General features: G+C 39.8%; 1 protein-coding gene across 1 annotated transcript in view; it reads left to right on the top strand.

Annotated features, from left to right (window-relative positions):
- MCAM (melanoma cell adhesion molecule) overlaps positions 1 to 19,236 on the top strand; it is a 128,693-nt gene extending 109,457 nt beyond the window's left edge. The window contains exons 14-17 of the mRNA XM_075190644.1: positions 3,146 to 3,181; positions 11,098 to 11,239; positions 16,960 to 17,071; positions 17,971 to 19,236. Of these exons, the coding sequence (XP_075046745.1) occupies positions 3,146 to 3,181; positions 11,098 to 11,239; positions 16,960 to 17,071; positions 17,971 to 17,997 (317 nt within the window). The 3' untranslated portion in view covers positions 17,998 to 19,236. The remainder of the gene's footprint in view (positions 1 to 3,145; positions 3,182 to 11,097; positions 11,240 to 16,959; positions 17,072 to 17,970) is intronic.
- The last annotated feature ends 1,892 nt before the right edge of the window (positions 19,237 to 21,128 follow it).

The following is a 21,128-nucleotide window of genomic DNA, read 5'->3' as shown; positions in this document are numbered from 1 at the left end:
ATATCTGTCAAAAATACAGATTATTGATCTTTACTGTATATACTGTGTCAGTACATACTGACACTTTTTCAAATGCATCATATACCGAACATAGAACTAGGAATATTTACAGTGTATCAAGAGTCTAGAAAAATGTAATTATGTATTGACACAGGGCCTGAGTCAAAGCATAGAAAAGAAGTAAATTTGCACCTAGGCAAAACATGTTGCATTTGAGGGGAGATAAATTTAAACTGTGGGTACAAATTTATAGTTGGGACAGGGCATGTCCTCGATCCACTTTAAATTTCAGTGTAAAAATAAAGCTATCAATTATTTGTCTGTTAAATGAAAAAACAAACACTTTTTAACTTATGTGCAAAATAATAAACGAATTTGCACCCCTTGCATTGTAACATGGTTTGTCCTGAAGAAGATTTACTCCTTTTTTTGCCTTACTTTCCTTAATGACCCACAGTGTTTACTCTAGACATCAGTTACCTTTCTTTACACTCCTGTCCATATGTAGGGTACATGACCATGCAGTAGGTAAGTATTTCTGGATACTTAGCTGTTTATGTAGAAACTAGCAATAGAATGGGAGGTCTTTGTTCCAATCATCATATCTTTACAGCTCTGTGCTCCTTGGAGACCTGAAATTTAGAAGGATATCAAGAACTGTAAAAGTATCCAAAGAATACAATGCTACAAAAATGTATCTGTTCTCAGGTAGTCATCACACAGGAGACTTAAACAGTGGCAATTTTTAAATAATACATATGCTTTAAAACAGATCTATTTTTCCACAAGAATTTACCACAAAAACACTTTTGTAAGTATGACTTATGAGGAAATCCTATGTGCCTCAATTTGGACATGAATCAGAATCAAACAGCCATATGAAAAGAGATCTGAGAGGTTACGCATAAACTTCGTGGAATAATTTGGAATAAATTCTCTGTTAAGCTGGGTACACACTACAGAATGTTCCACCAACTTTTTATGCCGATCGATTTTACATGTGATCGATGGTCCAATCGCTCGGTCCATGGACTGCATACACACTTGTTTAGGACGATAAAGGGAAGAGCGGACGTCCCTTTAGCGACTATTTACAGCCATGTTGTCGTGAGCAATGACTGTAATTTCGTACACAATGGAAATGAGATTGGAACGAAAATAATTAACGATACGACCAACCAAATGAGGCTTCAATCGTCCACTTGGGAAGACTTTTGACCATCGTGTCACAACTCACACTGACCCGACTTTTGAACGAGCAGTCGTATGTCGGCTGATTGAGCCGATTATTGGACGAAAACCGTGTAGTGTGTACCTAGCTTAAGTAATAGATCTGATACATTTTAAAGAGTATTATATACATTTAAGGATATCAAGGACAGATATTAGACAAATTTGTCGTCTAGAGTATTGGGTGTCACACTATATCTTTGGTCTTAAAAAATAAATAATTATTAGACATCAGTTATGAGATTTGAGGTTTGTTAGCAGTTTTCACCCATCTTCTCAGGGCATCCATTTTTCTCTGTCCTGAAACTCTTTATTGCCATGGGCTAGATAGAAATGTGTGACTGGTGAGATTTTGAGATTAGAGTTGTTTAGGTCAAGGTTAACCTGCCAGACAGAATAGCTAGTGAGTATATAGCTTAAATTGCTGACTCCACATTCCTAGATATGGAAAGGGCTTTGTAAAATGTAATGGCCTTTGTGGGATGAGATATTTAAAATTGAGCTTATTTAGTGGAGAATGCACATTTACAGGGGCATTCACCGAGTGGTGGTCACACATCTATCTCACTTTTACAAGTATTTGGAGGTCATCCTATACTATATTCAATTAGAAGCAATTTATTTTACAATCCAGGCAAATGATGTGTGTATGCACATTTATATTCGCAGAAATATCAGTATACTACAATTATTCAGATACACGAAAGTGAAAAATGTAATGAAGATAGTTACAAGGGGGCTGATGCCGTGTTGGTTGTACACGCATTTTCTGAGTGTAAAATATGAAAATGTGTACGGCACATGCATACAAAAGTGTACATAAAAAGTGTACATCCATATGCATATTTGGAGACCTTACGCTTGGAGTGAAGAGAGAGGTGGGATAGGGGAGGAAAGGGTTATGCAAACGCCGACCTAGTACAGTAAGGGCGTATTCGCATAATTACAATTGAAGGCAGACTGCAAAGAGACGAATGTATGCCTGTCATAATCTTCATTAATTGTGGGTGCCTGGGGTCTGGGGCAAATACACGCTGATGTTGGCCAGCAGATTGAGCTAACTGCTTCTGATTGGGAATTCACTTCTGAAGCTATTAGGTGCTTTCTTATGGATCACGGGGGTATTTTAAAATTATTATTTTTCACTTTCATTCATACACGAGAATGATTATTATAGTTGCATTATTAGAGGTTTTTTTTTATTTAAATCAAATCTAACAACAAATCTGTTTTTTATCAAAACAAATGTAGCAAATCTTTCTTGTGCTGGTGCTCTGGTTGGTTGTGTTTCTAGGTATATGTACACCTGGCATAAACCTGGTGCGTAGAGTTCTATCATAGAGTTGATTGCATCTTGAGAGGCTTGTGACTTTTTAGAACTTATTTTTTGAACGTCTATACGTCCAGCTCGACATCAGCCCCGACTCTCATCATTAATTCCAATAGGCATATTTTAATCAATAATCATTTTAATATGTGTTTTTTGAGTGTAATAACTATCAAACATTAAGGGGAACATTCAATTAGTAAACAAATTGTTGCGTTGTGTTCCGGAACGGCCGTGAGACACTATGCAATGATTTCTTTTTAGTGAAAGTAATGCTTACTTTTGCTCGCGCACCATAGAGGTGAAAGCAAAAGTAAGTCTTACTTTTACGGTATAAATGGTAATAAAGCGCGCCCGCGATGTTCTCAGGAACATCATGTGGCCAATTGAATCTGCCCCTAGGTACTATATGTTTTTCATGAGTGAAGAATCGTATTTGCCTCTTTTGTTTAATAGCCAGTAAATAAAGTATCATTGAAGTGTTAGTTGTCTTACTGCTTGTAAAAGCAATACTATCAGATAACTTACAATTTGAAGTTTTCAAAATTAATCGCCTAATTTGAATCTTTTTCTCACTTTGCCTTACAGAATCTGGAGCCACGGTAGTTCCTATCACCAACACAGGTAAATAAGCTTTAGATGAGACTGTAAGAACAACTGTAAAAATGGCCACACACGGCTCGTTCCTGACAGGATCAGTGTCCATATTGGCCAAATCGGACTAAATCCAGTTGTTCAGGGTATATGTTGAATAGTTGTGTCTTTTATAGCTTCATTCCTTTGTTGGAATGATATCAAAGCAAAGAAATTACCTTTTTTTTATCTATGGAATGTTTGAAGACACTTCTACAACCACTTTAAGTAGATTTGGCCAAAGAAACTGAATGGATTGCAGTTGGCAAAACACCTTTCTCTACATGACTATGCAGTGTCAATTGTGTCAATTCCACTCTCTTCCACTGACATGATAAAATACCTGTAACTCATTGAGAATTGACACCGACATTTGTGTGAATTAAAATTGGCCACATCATTTATCAATTAAATAAATGGAGAAAGCAGATAGTATCACATGTTTTTAACCAAAAATACTGTATATAACTCCCTATATAAAAAAACATAACTGTAATTGTCACAACCCCTTTAAAAGTGACCCTCCCAAATCTGAGCAGCACGCCACACACCAAATGTTTTCTCCACTTCACCTGAACACCACACAGCTTAATCAATCTCCATCAAATGCACCCTTTCTCTGTTAAAAAGACCATCCACTGAATGTGTCTAACCACCACACCCTAGTTACAGAACAGTTTCCCTTCAGCCTGTTCATTTTAATCCTTGCTTGGTTCACACTTTTATGATATCTGGGGTGCTACCAGCATCTCCTTACCAACATCTCTGACTCTACCATTGTAGTGTTGGTAGAAAACACACCCATAACCTTAACAGGTCCTCCTTCATTTTACTTATTTGTTCCCTCATAAGTCCCACTGCAAAATCATTACAGATGGTAAGCCTCTGCATGCCTACTAAAAGCTGGCAACACATCATTCCATTTCATGGCAAATATGCCTAGTCATCTGACTACCACCTCACCTCTTGCAAATCCCAACAGCTTTCTCGCGACCTAGAAAACGTAGGCATGACAGAAAATCCACACCAGGCAGTAAACAAATAGACCATAGCAGCAAATAACCATTTTTAAAAGTAACATTTAAAACACATATGCTACTCATGATAGCATACCAAGCAAACCAACTTAAGTGTCTTTTAAGTAGAGATGGGCGGGCTCGGTTCCCCGAGATCGGAACCCACCCGAACTTTGCCTACCCCAGGCTCGGTACTCTCCCGCCCATTCGGATTCTAAATCGAGGCAAAACGTCATTGTGACGTAGTCGGATCTCAGACCTCGGTTCTCACGATATTTTAAATGCATAAATACCCGCCTCCACAGCAATCCATCGCCATTTGACAGAGGGAGAGAGCAGGGTTAGGTCACAGGCTGTGTTAGAGCAGGAACAGAGCAATCATTTTACACCTTATTCTTTCTATTATTATTTCAATTCCATTCTATTCAATTCTATTATTATTACCAATTCTATTAGCAATTGTTAGAGCAGGAAGAGAGGAGGATAGAGGAGGCATTTTTTTTCCATATTTTGCACTACAAGTGCTTTGGGGTGTCCCATATTCCCCAGTGTGAAACAATATTTTTTCTGGCTGCCAAAAGTCATATTTAGCAGCAGTATCTATCTATACAATATTTTACATTACAAGTGCTTTGGGGTGTCCCATATTTCCCAGTGTGAAACAATAATTTTTCTGGCTGCCAAAAGTCATATTTAGCAGCAGTATCTATCTATACAATATTTTACACTACAAGTGCTTTGGGGTGTCCCATATTCCCCAGTGTGAAGCAATAATTTTTCTGGCTGCCAAAAGTCATATTTAGCAGCAGTATCTATCTATACAATATTTTGCACTACAAGTGCTTTGGGTGTCCCATATTCCCCAGTGTGAAACAATAATTTTTCTGGCTGCCAAAAGTCATATTTAGCACTAAATTAGGTTATTTTAGGCCCAAAAAATTGATTTTTAAACAAAATTGCAAAACAGAACCAAACAAAACCAAAACACGCAAGGGTGGTTTTGCCAAAACCAAAACCCGAAGGTAATCCAGATCCAAAACCAAAACCAAAACACGGGGGTCAGTGGGCATCTCTACTTTTAAGCCACGTATCCCATTTTTCATCTCCTTCACCAACTTCATTACACCATAATCCCTCACATCATCCTCTTTTCCTGTTAATCTACTTCCTTTAAATAAGGCCATGTAGCCACCTTTTTTAAAAAAGATTCTTGAAGTAACCCTATGTATACTCTACTTTGTCACCAGGTACCCATAACTAACAACAATTTGGGACTTACATAGTATCAAAAGTAACTTGATTCCCTTCTCCCAACATGTTATTTGTCTTGTCATGTAAATCCCAACTAGCAGCCTCTGTTCCTACTATAATTCAAAGGAATGTCTAAGGACAAGCCCAGCTGAGAAATACAGGGCCTCATTTATATTTGCAGATAGATTTAGAGTTGGAAATGGGGTGCATTTTAGCTCAACTCTAAACTGCAATGTTAAAATAATGCATTACATTATTTGTGCTCTACATGCAAAATCAGGCAGTATTTTCCCTACATGTAAAAAAATTGCATTGGCAGCCCTTGTATTGCAATATGGATTGTCCATGGGCAAATTTGCACCTTTTAACTGGATTTGTTCCTAATTGTAAAGGACACCAACACTGTCTGAAAATAGTTATGAACTGAAAACAATATAGAAAACTCCCATCTATATGCAGTGGATCTCTCTGACTGGACGTACACTCTCATACTCACTCTAGTACACTAATGTTCTCATCTGACAGCCTGGCCTTGCAAATAGGCATATCCACAAGCCTTTCCAACCTGTCTTGGACACCCTTAAGTCCAAAGTGTAAAGCAAATACAAAGCTTGCTATGACTGATTTGCATCACGACATTGCAACCCACTATTACACATTTTTGACCTGCATACCAGCTCCCTTTTTGTGATGCCCTGAAGACCAGAGAGAAAGCCAATAAAAAAAAAATATTTTGAACTCAGAGGAACATATATATCCCAAGACTACCACGTTAAGGTTTTCAAAAGACACTGGCCTTCTTGCATTACTTTTCACCTTGCCTTTTTTTTAGTCCTTCATAGACTGGCCAATATAAATTATGTTTTCAGGACTTTTGTTCTTCGAAAATTAAACAGAAAACCTTATCCAACCATGCACTGGTTCACTGAAGAAAGTGCAGCACATCCCACACAAAAACCAAAACAGTAGTCCTATGCACGTCATCAGAATAACCACCCATCTGTGCACAGATCTGTCACTCATTCCATACCATACTATATGTTGCCCAAGTGCTTTCTTCCAGTGACTGTCCCACCATTGACTCTATCTGCCACTGGCAGCCAGTAAACAGAGCTTGTCTATCTGAAATTGAGATAAAGTATCAGCTAATCCTCTCAAATTATTTTACATGCTTAGTGTAAAAGATAATGTTCCCCCTTAAATAAATCAGAATTAGATTTCAATAGAGGTTAATGATTGGGGATGAGGAATAGGACTGATGTGAGTGAGTTCTCTGTACAGCGCTGTGGAATTTGTGGCGCTATATAAATAGTTAATGATAAGATGATAATGATGAAGAGGATAAGTTGATAAATGAATGCAGTCTCCAATGGCTGTAGTATCTGTGTATGAACAACCCATAAGCCCAACTTTAGTAACCCAGGTGACCATCCTGGTGCTGATGTGTTTTGGTTATCATCACCAGAAGCTGATCTCATGCAGCGCCATCCACACCTTCAAGAGCCCAATCATCCTGGGTTATCCCTTGTTCTACATTCACAACCCAGTGATCAATTGGAGGAAAATACAGGTACAAGGGTGGGGTAACTTATACTAGAACACTTGCCTAAAACCAACGGAAATGACAACAGTATGTAGAACTCCCCAATATGAGGTGACTAAGTCTGGTCCAAAGGGGCTGCCCGAAGATTACCACCCCACAGAGAATGGGACTTCCTTATTGACCTTCTGCCTTTCATCATGCCCCTGAGGGGCAGGAAAAATCTGCTGTCTGAACCTGAAACAAATGCCATGACCACCTATATACTGGAAAATTTAGAGTGAGGATTCATCACAGAATCTTGATCCTCTGCTTGTGTAGGCTTCTTTTTCATAACTAAGAAGGACAGTTCCCTGCATTGATTATTGGGGGCTCATTGATATAACAATAATAAATCTGTACCCCCTCCCAGTGACCTCAAACTTCTTTAAGAGACTCCGACGAGCCATTGTCTTCACCAAACTGGACCTGCGAGGAGCCTACAACTGAGTCCTTATCCGAAAGAGAGACGAATGGAAAACGGCATTCAATGCTAAGATTGGGCACTACATATACCGTATCATGCATTTCAGCCTGTGTACTGACTAAGTCTATCAATCCCCTCTTTAGGGACCTACAGGAGACATCAGTCCTCATCTACCTGGATGATATACTTATCTTCTCTATCATGCTCAAGGAACAACCATGTGAGAGACGTACTGCAAAGGCTAACGGACAGTCAATTATTTGCAAAATTGAAAAGTGTTCCTTCAGTCCAGTGTAAGCATCCTGGGACACATCATCTCAGCAAAATGAATAAGAATGGAACCGGAGAAGCTCTCCACTGTGCTCAATTGGCTAGTGCCCAGAGAGATCAAGGCTATTCAGGGGTATGTAGGGTTTAGCAATTACTATAGACATTTTATACAAAATGTTTTAAGCATAGTTAGCCCCATCATGGCCTTGACCAAACAAGTCACTCCCAAGAACTCAACAGGCTTTTGAAACCTTGAAAAAGCTGTTCCCCTTTGTATCCCATCCACAGTCAGGCCTATAGCCTTGAAGTGGATGCGTCAGAGAGTGGATCAAGAACCCTGCACTCCCTTATGGATGACAAAGACATCCTCCTTCCCTGCTCTCTCTTTTATAAAATATTCACCTCTGTCAATGTTAAATATAACGTGGCAATCTGTGAACTGCTGATCATCATCCTTACCATTTAGAGACACCTTCTAGATTGGGCCAGATTCCCTCTCTCTATCCTCACCGACCACAAGAACCTGCAGTATATTCAGAGAACCAGTAGGTTAAGCTCAAGATAAGCACGTTGTCACGCTTCAATGGAAATTACAACTATGAATGTGTAGAAAGCAGAAGGTGTTTATTGAGCAGGTTTTAATCAGAAAATACAGAAAGTAGTATGAACCGAATATTGCTCATACTGCACGTGGATTTCTGAGTAAAGCTGAATACTGGTAGCAAAGTAATGCAGTGGATGCAGGTAGAATGGCTGAGTGGAGAAAAATCCGGTATAGTGATGTCAGCAGCAGCATGTGAAAGTCCCAGAGCACAGGAGAAGCAGGAGAACAATACCATAAGGAATAGCAACAGAAAAACAATGACCAGCACAGGTAATGACAGGTAATGACCTCCCCAGCCCGCAGGTACAAATGGGGAACCACCAGGTGCAGTAGATAAGTGGTGCAACAGGTTAACCCCTAATAATGAGAAGAAAAGCACAATAGCAGCATCTCTGGTGAATAGATGTACTGCCAGATAAATATTAATATAACAAGTCCAAAAGTCCTGGAGGCGGGAGCTGCCAATACAAAGCAGCATGCAAATGCAGAAAGCTGCAGGCAGAACCTGACACACGTGGGCTCTGTTCAGCTTCGGCTTCAGCCTGGGTCTAGCAGCGTCAAGGCTGATGCAGTCTCCTGGCAGTTTTTTCCAAAGTGATTCTTCATTGATTGAGAAAGCATTATCCCTCCAGGCTTGATTCTGGGAGCGGTTATTTTTTCTGAGTTTCTGGACAGGAACCAAATTACAATGAATGCAGTCACCAAGGTATCTGAGGCACTGGAAGGAAAGATGTTTGTTCCACCCAGCTGCCAGCTGCAGGTGCTGCAATGGGGTTATGACTCATGATTTCAGGGCATCCTGGTCAAACTGATCGAAGACTATTGATTTGGTTCTCCAAGCATTTTGGTGGCCCACTGTAAGGAAGGATGTTGCATCCTTTGTCCAATCATGCACTACTTGTGCATGCACCAAGGTACCACAGACACTGTCTTCTGGTCTCTTGATGCACATGTCCATTCCACAGAGGCCATAGACCCATGTGTTTATGGATTTCTTCACTGACCTCCCCAGCCCGCAAATCCAATTCGCAGACATGTAGAACCTGCCATTGGCACTCCAACTCTCCTACATCTTCTTCCAGCTGCACAGACTTCCCTTGGAGATAATATCTGACAGAGGGGTGCAGTTTATTGCAAGGTTTTGGTGGGATTTCTGCAAAGGGCTGGGAATTTCACTCCACTTCTCATTTTAGTAAAACCAGCAATCAAACAGATAGTCGGAGCGTGCCAACTAATCTCTCGAACAGTTGTTGCAGTGCTTTGTATCCAATACCCAGAATGACTAGTCCCAATTTCTTGGGTGGGTAGAGTTCTGGTGCAGGACTCCACTGGGGTATCCCCCTTCTACCCATCATGTGAGTACTGTGTCTGTTTCTACTATCTGAACTTTTATTAATCTGTGTGAAATCCTACAGACTGCCAGTGTCTCTAGAGTTTTTTTTAATTCATTACAGCTGTCAGTGTTTATTTATCAGTAGCAAGCTGTTCCTCTGTTCTCTGTTTATGATCACCAGTTACTCTGGATGTTTTCAACATATTCAAATAAACTCACAGTTGTTTGAACTTCAATCCTGCCTCTATCTTGAATTGAATGACCTAACCATCAACAAAAAGGTCACGTTAATCAGAACAATTTGTCTCACTTGTTTGCAGCCTTTTTAAAATCCTTCAGTTCTACCAAACCTTTGCAGGGGAAAAGTTTTGTTTTGGATTTCTCTGCCTGTGATTTGAAGAAGACTTGTTTTGTGTAACTGTACATCACAATTCTACGTCTCCAATTCTTTGACCTCGGTTTTGTACCCCACTATTTTAACTTCTCCAATCCCTTGACTTTGGCTTTGTACATCACTATTCTACCTTTTACAATCATTTGCCTTCAGCTTGCCTCCCTAGACCATCTCCTTCATTAATTTATTCCTCACTACATCTTCATAATCCAGTAACCATCCTAATGGCCCTGCCCCTCCATAGGCTGCAGGGAATGGTTATATTCCTCCCTAAACCTGCAGGGAGGTTCAAGAACCAAGACCCCCTCAGAAGGCTTTCCCCCTGTACTTTATAAGAGAACGAGCTTAGCTTGATTGGCTCCTGCCTTCATTTTTATATTCAGACTACAAGTGGATTTAAACTCAATCTCCTCCTCTCACTAGTGTTGTAGGGGCAGATCTTCCTTTATGACAGAAATGCCGCTGATTCTTACACAAAGCATAAAACATGTGTACATGCAGTAAATTGCTATCTACTGTCAAAGAAGACTCTCTAAGACTTTCATTTTTACTCTTTACCCTGCAATCTATCTTTTCTCAATATAGATTCAAATGCTTATTACTAACTTGGTCATTTTCGCCATTGAACAAATTATCATTTCTGGCAGGGTCTATAAAACTAAAAACCAAAATATACAGGAAAAGTACTACATTTGTGGTCATGGACATACAAATGATCTTGTTCTACTTTTATGTAGTCTGTGTTTTTTGTAGACTATACAACCACTGCTGTCTTTAATGCATAAACACAAGATAGACATGCAGAATTATCAACTTAAATATAGATGTTTTCATTGTATTATGTCTTGTAACTGCCAAATGTGGATGAAACGAACATTATACATATTAATAAGGAATGGAATGTAATCTGGTTCTGACATATTTCAGCCTAATAATATTGTATGTATGGTATATGTAATTATGCCAAAAGAGAAGCAACTCTCGTGTCTAATATGTATTGGCTAATTGGTGATATTTGTGATAATTTGTGCAGGCTCCAGAAGTGAAAAAAGTTATGGTGTGGTGATTGTTGCGGTCATTGTTTGTATTCTACTGTTGGCCATTCTTGGAGCTGTACTATACTTCCTTTATAAGAAGGGGCGCATTCCTTGCGGACGCTCTGGAAAGCAAGATATGTGAGTAGTTGCTGACAGAATATTAACTTTTTGACAAAATCTCTGTCTTTATACTTTATTTGTTGTGAATCCTCTAGAGCTGGAGTCGGCAACCCCCAGCATGTGTGACAGACGTGGCACGCGGACCACTTCTGTCTGGCACGCCGAGCTCCAGAGCTGTCAGGCTAAAGAAACCGAAGATGGGTGAATGCGTAGCAGCTCTGTTTCACCCATATTTGGCAGCTTAGCCTGACTGCTCCGGAGCTCGGTGTGCCAGACAGAAGTGGTCCGTGTGTCACGTCTGGCAGGGGTTGCCAACCCCTATGCTAATTCGGACTCCAAAGGTAAGTATCAGTGATAACAGCTACTGGGTGCACAAGTGTGAGTGACACCAGGAATTGGGGGCACAACTATATGGAATAAAACTGGGGTGGCACAGGTTTGAGGCATAATATGATCTGGGGCACAACTATGTGGCATAGTATGAACTAGAGCACTATTGTGTGGCATAATATATAAGTTTATTTCTTGTTAGCATTACTATAAATATTATAATGATATTAGCGGTATAAAATAAGAATTTTTGCCGGCGTACTGATGGAAAAAGGTTGCCGACATCTGCTCTAGAGTGATGCACTTTACTGAATGAAATGACTCATCCTCATGCTTTTATTTTTATCTGTTATGTGATAGCTTTCTCATGCACTACACTTCTGGCATGACTCAGTAACACACATGATATACAATGTAACTGACCTTATTCAGTATTATTTACCAGCACAGTGTTCCTCTGCCATAGACCATTTTACTGTACCACTTGTCATTATACATTTTATTTTCTATTACAAAAAAGACTTGACTTGCTCAACTGTAGGATAATTCAAATGTACTGCAATGAATAAGAGTGAAACAATGTTTCAGGGCAAGTGGAGTCTGTTCTGTATGTGCTTTTGGTATGGCTGCAGTTACTGTGTCTCAGTGTAAATGCACATTGGACCTTGTTTAGAGTTGGATATACAACAAGTGCAAAAGGTGCATTATGCAAAAACTGCTAAAATTTTCACATACTATTTCCTCCTTTAACTTACCCTTGCATCTCAATCATTTTACTCCCAAACATGATAACCAGTATATTTCCTGGACTTACTATTTGAGACATTTTAAAAATAAAATGACAACATTTCTGAAGAGCAAGGCTAACACAGTGTAGCACATCTTATATGCATAATAGCACCTACTGTATGAGCCAGTCATATGTTTATGCTTACATTAAGAACAGGTATTTTCTCTCTATGCATCCAATGTGCGTGATCATTGCAGTTTTCGAAAGTGGGTTTTGTATAGTTAGTAGTGCGTACTTCGATGAAATGTATTATATCTGTGTAATGTGTGGCTGGTGATCCGGATGTTCTCCTCACATATTACAGGGTAAATTCTCATGTAATTAGTCTAGGACTATAGCTAAACTGTATGTCAAAGTTAGGTATGTGAGGATTCTCCCTGTAATTACTACGTGTAGAGTGCATGACTTACTGGTCATGATAATGTTGGCTGTTCTCTGATAGCAAAATGGTAGTGATTTGCTTAATATTCCGAATTCGGGCTACTGTTACCATTTTATCTCAGAATGACAAACTTTTTACTCTTTACCCCAGAAGATCCTGGAGGGGAGGTGAGTGTGAGGGGACGGAAGGGGATGAGGGGCAGCGAATTGCGTCATTTTGGCACAGCCCCGCGATGCAATAGCATCAAAATTACACAATTTGGTCATCAAATGTTGTGCTCTACATGAAATGCTAGTCATAATATAATGAACCTTTCTTTTGCATGGGGCTGTGTGTCATATACAAATCGCAATATGATGGTGCTCTGCACTGTACAGTATACTAGTCAGATGATAAAGCAGTTGCCTTTAGTACTGATGATAGGCTTGTATTGTGTCTTGGTCTGCTGGTGCTGTGTTTTATTTGTTTATATCTATTTGAAATGGCTACTTTTCAAGACCTGAAGTGATGTAAACCTTTATGATTGTTAGACAGCCGCGGCGGCCTCGGGCACCGCTGTGACTCACCGCCCCTCTCTCTCTCGGGTGTCCCAGTCGTCTACATGATGACCGGGAAGTCACTTCCAGGAATTTGCCAGGGCAACGGCCAGATGCCGAATTAGGTTCTGTGCGCCCCGGAAAGCCTAGCAGCCGGGCGCATGTGCAGGATCTTCAGCCTGTGTGCTGATTAACAGGGTACATTATCTATTAGCCTACACCTGAGTGTAGGTTCAGGGCAAGCCCTGATTGGTGGATTCTAGTATTTTAGGCAGGGAGGGCTTAGCTTCCCTGCCGGTTATAGCGCTTACTTACCAAGTTTGCTGACCTGATCCCGTCTTGTCTGTTGGACCCAGTTCCTGTGGATACTCTGCTATTGGATTTACTTTGTGACCTTCTGCCTGTAGTTTGGAACTTGCCTGTTTGCCTGTGACCCTGACCCTTTGGCCTGTACTTTGGACTCCACTTCATTACCTGTGACTCTGATCCTTGGCATGTTTACTGACCATTCTGCTTGCTTGTGACCCTTAACCTCGGCTACCATCTGACTATCTGCTGCCTTCTATTCAGCTTCCTGGCCTACCGCTACGGGCCTGTATTACCAACTCACACTATGCCTAGAGTTAAGTCCTGGGGGCATCTGAGTACCAGTGAGCGTATAAAGCTCTAAGGAAAAGGTGGCCGGTTCTGTGAGTTGGTGATCAGACCGTCAGCCTAACAATGATAAAGCTCTTTTTATTTCTTTTTACATATTCAGAGCAATGTCAGAAAATTACCCTGGAATCAATGTGTTTAATTCTCCAAACAGGCTTACAAAATATGTGCAGTATGGCAAAATAAGGGATATGTTTTATATTTGATTAAATATATATAGTCTTTCCCTTTTTTATATCAAGTGAGACCTTTTTGAGTTACCAGAGACTCCATTAGGACTCCCCTATTTTATACCTAATAGATCTAATGTAAAACAATTGCAGTTCCTATTATGTACAAAATAATAAACTAATTTGCTCCCCTTGCAATGCAATATGGTTTTTCCAACGTTCAAAGTTACTCATTTTTTTGCTTTACTTTCCTAAATGAATCAGGCCCATAAAATCCACATTTAGGACCCTGGTCATAATTGAGCTTGTGACCTCAGTGCTGTGAGGCAGCAATGCTAACCACTGCGCTACTGTTAGATCCATGTCAGTATTGATATAATAGACTTAGCTTCCTGACCCGGAGGAAATCTATGAGGATGTAATTTGAATTTCCTGAGAACATGCAATTGCACATTGTACAGAGTTTTGAGTGCCATTTTTAATGTTGTTTGTCAATATTGTGGGTCAGGAGTCAAACAGATCAACAGCTATCATTAGCTGGTATTGTAGGTAAGATAGAAGTGCAGCATGGCACTGACAGATGTGATGCTAATAGACATAATTTTTCATTAAGGGTTAATATAGATATAGGTGTATAGTAGTGATTGATGTAATGCATGGGGGTTTAGCGGTGTGTGAGATGTGTTCATGTTCAGAGTAAAGGACAGTGTAATGTGTGTGGTTTAGTGGTGTTTGTAAGGTTCTCAGGGTACAGAGCTGTAATTTAAGGGTTTAGTGTGCTGTGTAAACAGAGGGGTATATAATGTAATGTTTGAGATTTAATGCTATGTGTAAGTTTCTTGTGTAGACAGTGGGAGAGTTGGTGAAGTGGATTAGTGCTGGACATGATGTAATACGTATGGGCTTAATGCTTATATGTAGGAGTCTTAGGCATACTTGCCAACTCTCCCGGAAAGTCCGGGAGACTCCCGAAATTCGGGTCAGTCTCCCGGGCTCCCGGGGGAGCTGGCATTTCTCCCGGATCCAAGATTTCACCGAGAATCACGTCATTTGAAGCGATTCTCGGTGAATCACGTCATTTGACGCGATTCTCGGTGAATCACACCATTTTGGAGGGTGGGAGGGGGCGGGGCGAGGCCAATCGCAACAAGTTTCCGGGAGTTGGCAAGTATGGTCTTAGGGGAGTATTTATAAATATGCCTGTTTCTCCCGTGATGAGGGGATTTTTATCGCTGTTTAGCGCCACAATATAAAAAATATTTCGAGCAGCAGCCAGGTCATGCATGTACTGTGGTATTTAAAGCCCAGATTTAGACTTTCTGAAACACTTGTTTTAAATAAATTATTAAAATAGATTTAAAAAAAAAGCAGAAAATATTTAAAAACCTTAAACGTAAAAATGTTTTATTCAAAGCGTTTTTAAATGATTTTTATCTGCACTCATGGCCAAAAGTTTTGAAAATGACACAAATAATATTTTTCACAAAGTCTACTGCCTCAGTTTTTATGATGGCAATTTGCCATCCAGAATGTCATGAACAGTGATCAGATGAATTGCAATTAATTTCAAAATCCCTCTTTGCCATGACAATGAACTTTATCCCAAAAACAGCATTTCCACTGCATTTCAGCCCTGCCACAAAAGGACCAGCTGACATCAGGTCAGTGATTTTCTCGTTAACAAAGGTGAGAGTGTTGACGAGGACAAAGCTGGAGATCACTCTGTCATGCTGATTGAGTTAGAATAACAGACTGGAAGCTTTAAAAGGAGTGTGGTGGTTGAAATCATTGATCTTCATCTGTTAACCATGGTTATCTGAAAGGTTACACGTGTAGTCATCATTGCTTTGTACAAAAATGGCTTCACAGGCAAGGATATTGCTGCTAGTAAGATTGCACCTAAATCAACCATTTATCGGATCATCAAGAACTTCAAGGAGAGAGGTTCAATAGTTGTAAGAAGGCTTCAGAGCACCCAAGAATGTCCAGCAAACACCAGGATCATCACAATGCCTTTTCCAGCATGATGGAGCACCTTGTCATAAAGCAAAAGTGATAACTAAGTGGCCCAGGGATCAAAACATCAAAAATTGTGGGTCCATGGCCAAGAAACTCCCCAGACCTTAAACCCATTGAGAACTTGTGGTCAATCCTCAAGTGGCGGGTATACAAACAAAAACCCACAAATTTTGATAAACTCCAAGCATTGATTAGGCAAGAATGAGCGGCCATCAGTCAGTATGTGGGTAAGAAGTTGAGTGACAGCATGCCTGGGCGAATTGCAGAGGTCTTCAAAAAGAAGAGTCAACACTGCAAATATTGACCCTTTGCATAAACTTAATGTAATTGTCAATAAAAGCCTTTGATACTTTTGAAATGCTTGTAATTTTACTTCAGTATAACATAGCAACATCTGACAAAACGGTCTAAAACACTGAAGCAGCAAACGTTATGAAAACCAATACTTGTGTCATTCTCAAAACTTCTGTCTGTCCATGACTGTATTATTGCCATCCTGTAACTGATATAGCTACGCTACTTGTTCAATAGGCTTACCTATACAAATTTACATCAAAGTCATCATCGACAAAAGCCAGCGAATCTTTCCGCCTGTGGGGCTTACCACTGATGATGCCTAGCGATATATTCAACTTTGTTGTATAGGGTGAATTGAGAAAATGCTCTATCATTGGCAAAAAAATCCTTTTTCGGTGTCAATAGGGCTTTTCATAAATTACCTTATTAGTCACCACTTGTACTGTGTTTTATAAATAATAACTGATGATAATGGTATCTTCCGGAACAGATTTTTTTTTTCTCTAAAAATTGGCTTATTATTTTAAAATATATTTTTTTCTCTATTACATTTTGTTTAGTACAAAACTGGGTGATAAAGATAAAATTGTTGTGGAAATGAAGCCAGACTCACCAGCTGAAGAATCTGTGCTACTCCCTGGACCTCAAGAGAAGAAGCAACCAGGAGACCAGGTGATTTATTCTATCTATGGTTAGAGTGACACTGAGGATAGAGCCCTGGTATTAGCTGCTTGCAAACACAGGGCACTATTGCTTGCAAATTTTCTTCTCTTCTTTAACTACTAGTATACCTGTCAGACGCCGTCCCCGCTGATCTCCTTTCAGACAGGGGAACAGACGTCTGATCCCTCTGTCGGCCGCTCCGGGGCTTCACTTACGGATTCTCGGGCGCATGCTCCCTGTCCTCTGTCCCGTTGCTAAGCAACGGGACGCCGCTACTCCACGAGGTTCCGCCTCTCCCTCTCCGCCAATCAGTGCATCCAGACCTCTATTTAAACCTGTCTCTGGCGCCATTAGGGTGCCAGAGTAACAGGTTCACCACCAGTGTTCCTGGCTTCCGTGTCCTCCTTTCTTCTGAGTATCCTGAGTATCCTGAGTTTGATTTCCTGTTGTGACCCCGGCTTAGCGACAATCCTATTCTTCTGTGTGACCCATACTGTTCCGTGACTTCGGCTTTGGCGACTACTCCTGCGTGCCCTGTGCAGCAAAGTCCAAACCTCCTTGCGGGGGTGCCTGGTGAACACCAGGGGCACGTTAGACTCCGCGCCAGTTAGTCCAGTAGTGCTAATACCGGTTAGTGTTTGCTCCACTTCAAAATCCATAGGCCTGCGGCCTGACAATACCCCATCTTAGTTTGAATTCCAGAAGTGTGCAACAGTGTAGCGGGTCTTTTAGGAACCAATCATAGTGGAAATGTTTCATAGTGTTTCTCTCTCCATACTGTGTCAAAATACATTACACTATATTATGTTTTTAAAAATCCTATTTTATAAACAAATGTGTATATTTTAGCTTTAGTTCTAACATAATTTAACATCCAGTGATGTCTTTTGTTTTGTTTTTCTACAAAGGAAAAATACATGGACCTAAGAAACTGAGTCACCTGCCACAACAAGAGTGAACCCTGGAGTGACTGACTGTGTCTCCAAGTTTATCTATAACTGTGGTTATTTTTCAGAAATTGAATCCACCAAAGGTCTCACTTATTAATTTGGTGCCAGTATCCAGCTGGCATGAACATCTTAAGCTGAACTATAAGTTTTGCTTCAACTGGGCATTCTCTTATGATACAGACTTATGACACAATAGGAATCTTTGTGGCCTCCAGTCTACCTGCTTAACCATTAAATCTGGCCACACATGGTGTGATCAAGTAATCCAATTTGGGATGGGATGTCATTGCACAATGTGTGTGACAGAAATGGCTCTATATCATTCTGCTTGATCAACTGATTGCATTGGTATGTGTATGCAGTTATTGGCTTACCATGATGCGTGGAACTTTTGGGAGTTTGGCATTTGCACAGTCTTCATGTGTGTGGTTCCAAATTATAAATCGGTATTTTTTGTCCTACTTATATGATTGTCCTTGTTAAAAAGGTAGCCCTTTATTGTTTGGAATTGGACTAAACACTGCATCAGTGCTAATATAACTTTGGTGAGCATCATTCTTTGAAGAGTAGAAGGTAAAGAGTTTGATGATAAAGACTTATTACCGTCTCATTGTACTTTCACTGCAAATGCTTGCTGTTTTTGCAGTATCTCCAGATATGTAGCCGCTGATCTCACATATGGAAGTTAGGTTGAACAAAAAGGTTGCACTATGTATGGCCACTAGTACTTGTTCTGACAGTAAATTGATACTGAGGTGATGTTAATTAATCAAATTAACATGTCAGGCATGGTTATTGTGGGGGAACAGTAGACACATGATTAAGCACAAAGCAGATTGCACAACCAATTATTGAAGTCTAAGCTTTACTCAAGTCATCCACTAAAAAATGAGCACTGACAATCCTTCAACATTCACACTTCACCTCTTCATTTAGAGTTTACATCGACACCATGCACTATTTCTTCACTTTGCAAAAAAGTACAGGGTACATGATTACATCTCTAATAGTTGCATAGTTGTTTAAAATCAGGGTAAAAGAGAGCATATTATGATCTCTCTAGAACACGTATATAAATTACAGGGACTCTCATACCAAAGATACTACTCCCCATCAACTGCACATACTGAAAAAAGTCTCTCTCCCCGTCTCTCTCTCTCTCTCTCTCTCTCTCTCTCTCTATATATATATATATATATATATATATATATATAGATATATAGAGAGAGAGATAAAATCTTCTATATATATTTGCATTGGTTTGTCTGTAAATGTAAGGGATCTAATATTGCTTTGCCTATGTTTTTTAAGTATGTGAAAATAAAGAAATAAACATATTAATGTCTATATTTTCGTTGCAGCACAGATATATTTCATTGACCTTCTAACACAATGTGAGATATTTATAAAACAGGCTGTTGTATTTATACAATGTTTCCACTAGAGAGCAATATACACTATACACTGCTGTAGGTGTGACACACTTATATTGCAAAAAGGTTTCTCTCTCAGTAGATCTGTTAACCCCTTTACCACTGAGGATTTTCTCGGCTTTGTGCTGAGCCTATTTTGGCACTCTTTGTGCTTGTCATATTCCAATACCGATATCAGTAATTTGTTTATAAAGTACACACACAAATTATAACTTTTTTTTTTTTTGTAGAAAACTGCATTACTTCGCTATACCTCCACACATGTCCTTATCATTTTTGAGGTATATGCTGAGGACAAGCCCCAAAAGTGTATTTCTCATAACAGATGATCCATAAGAAGATTTCATAAATAAACAGTAAAGATTTCAGAAGCATTTCAGGACTGAAGATATTAGATAGGAGTTTTGTTGTTGTTTTTATGCCCCTTAGTAAAAGTTGTACTTAAATAGGCGGATCCAACTGTTATAGCTGTACAGATAAATCTATAGTACCGACTTGGCCAACCTGTGGCTCTCCAAGTGTTGTGAAATTACAAGCCCCAGCATGCATTGCGATATCATTGATAGATGATAGCTGGGAGGGTTGTGGTTTCACAATATGTTGAGAGCCACGGGTTGGCCAGGCTTGCTATAATATATCCAATATTGCCACATATGTGTGTGACCAAATCTGAAAGAAGGCCCGAGCACTAAATGGGCGGATTCCACAAGAAACAAGTAGTGCTGTTGGATGATGACTGCACACTTGTTTGGATGTGCTTTTAATCTGAGCTATTTTCCAGCGACCCTGATTAACATTTTAAGATGTTGATTGGGATAAGTGGTCTTTTGGAGTCTAGAAATGCTGCAATTTGTGGACACTTAGGTTCAATATTACCTAACACTGGTAGAATTGCAATATGTATGGGCACCTTATATCAACCCAACCATTCAGCAGATAGTCAATCCGTCTCTGAGGGTTAAAGAGAAAAATTGCAAAACAATGTCAAATGTTTTTTTTAACTATTCCCACTTTATAAAACGCTCTCTAATTTAAATTTAGTGGCTCCTTTGGACCTCATGGGCAAATTGCATTCTCATGCAGGCAGAAGTTTGATTAGCGAGCTTCGATAATTTACGACTAAAAGAGCGTCTCAATGCACTGCCCACCAGCCCAGCCTTCCCCTGTACACAATTGTATAACAGTGTGCTCCAAATGAAGGTAGTTTTCCTTACTGAAAAATTACTTAAACATTTATCAAGGTACACAGTTCATTAAACGTGTGGAACTTACAACAGTCATATACGCCCTAGTTGATATTACAGCTAAAATGAAGTGCCATAACCCGGCATTGCTCCCGATTTAAGTTCTGGCGTTGTCATAAGTACGCTTTATTTCGACAGTAAGGTTTGCACCTACTCCAGGGCAGGTGTAACTGACAGATGGTAGTGATGATCAAACAAGGCATTGCCTCTCACGATCTAATGGGATGATTGCACATTCACCTGTACACATGACACCACTCATCTCATCAAACAACATTATACTAGACCATTGCTGGGGGACACTATTGTGCCATTTCTATTAAAAGTGATCTTTTATTGCATGCTAAAGAGGTAGGTGAAAGTTTCACATATGTGGTTCAGTAGCAACAAAACAAATTGCATGTGCAGGTGTTTTAAATTGTCTTTCTAAACCTTTGAA

Source organism: Mixophyes fleayi, chromosome 11, assembly GCF_038048845.1.
Source record: "Mixophyes fleayi isolate aMixFle1 chromosome 11, aMixFle1.hap1, whole genome shotgun sequence".
Lineage (NCBI taxonomy): Eukaryota > Metazoa > Chordata > Amphibia > Anura > Limnodynastidae > Mixophyes > Mixophyes fleayi.
Note: the sequence above shows the minus strand (reverse complement) of the source record. Positions and strands in the feature narration are given on the sequence as shown.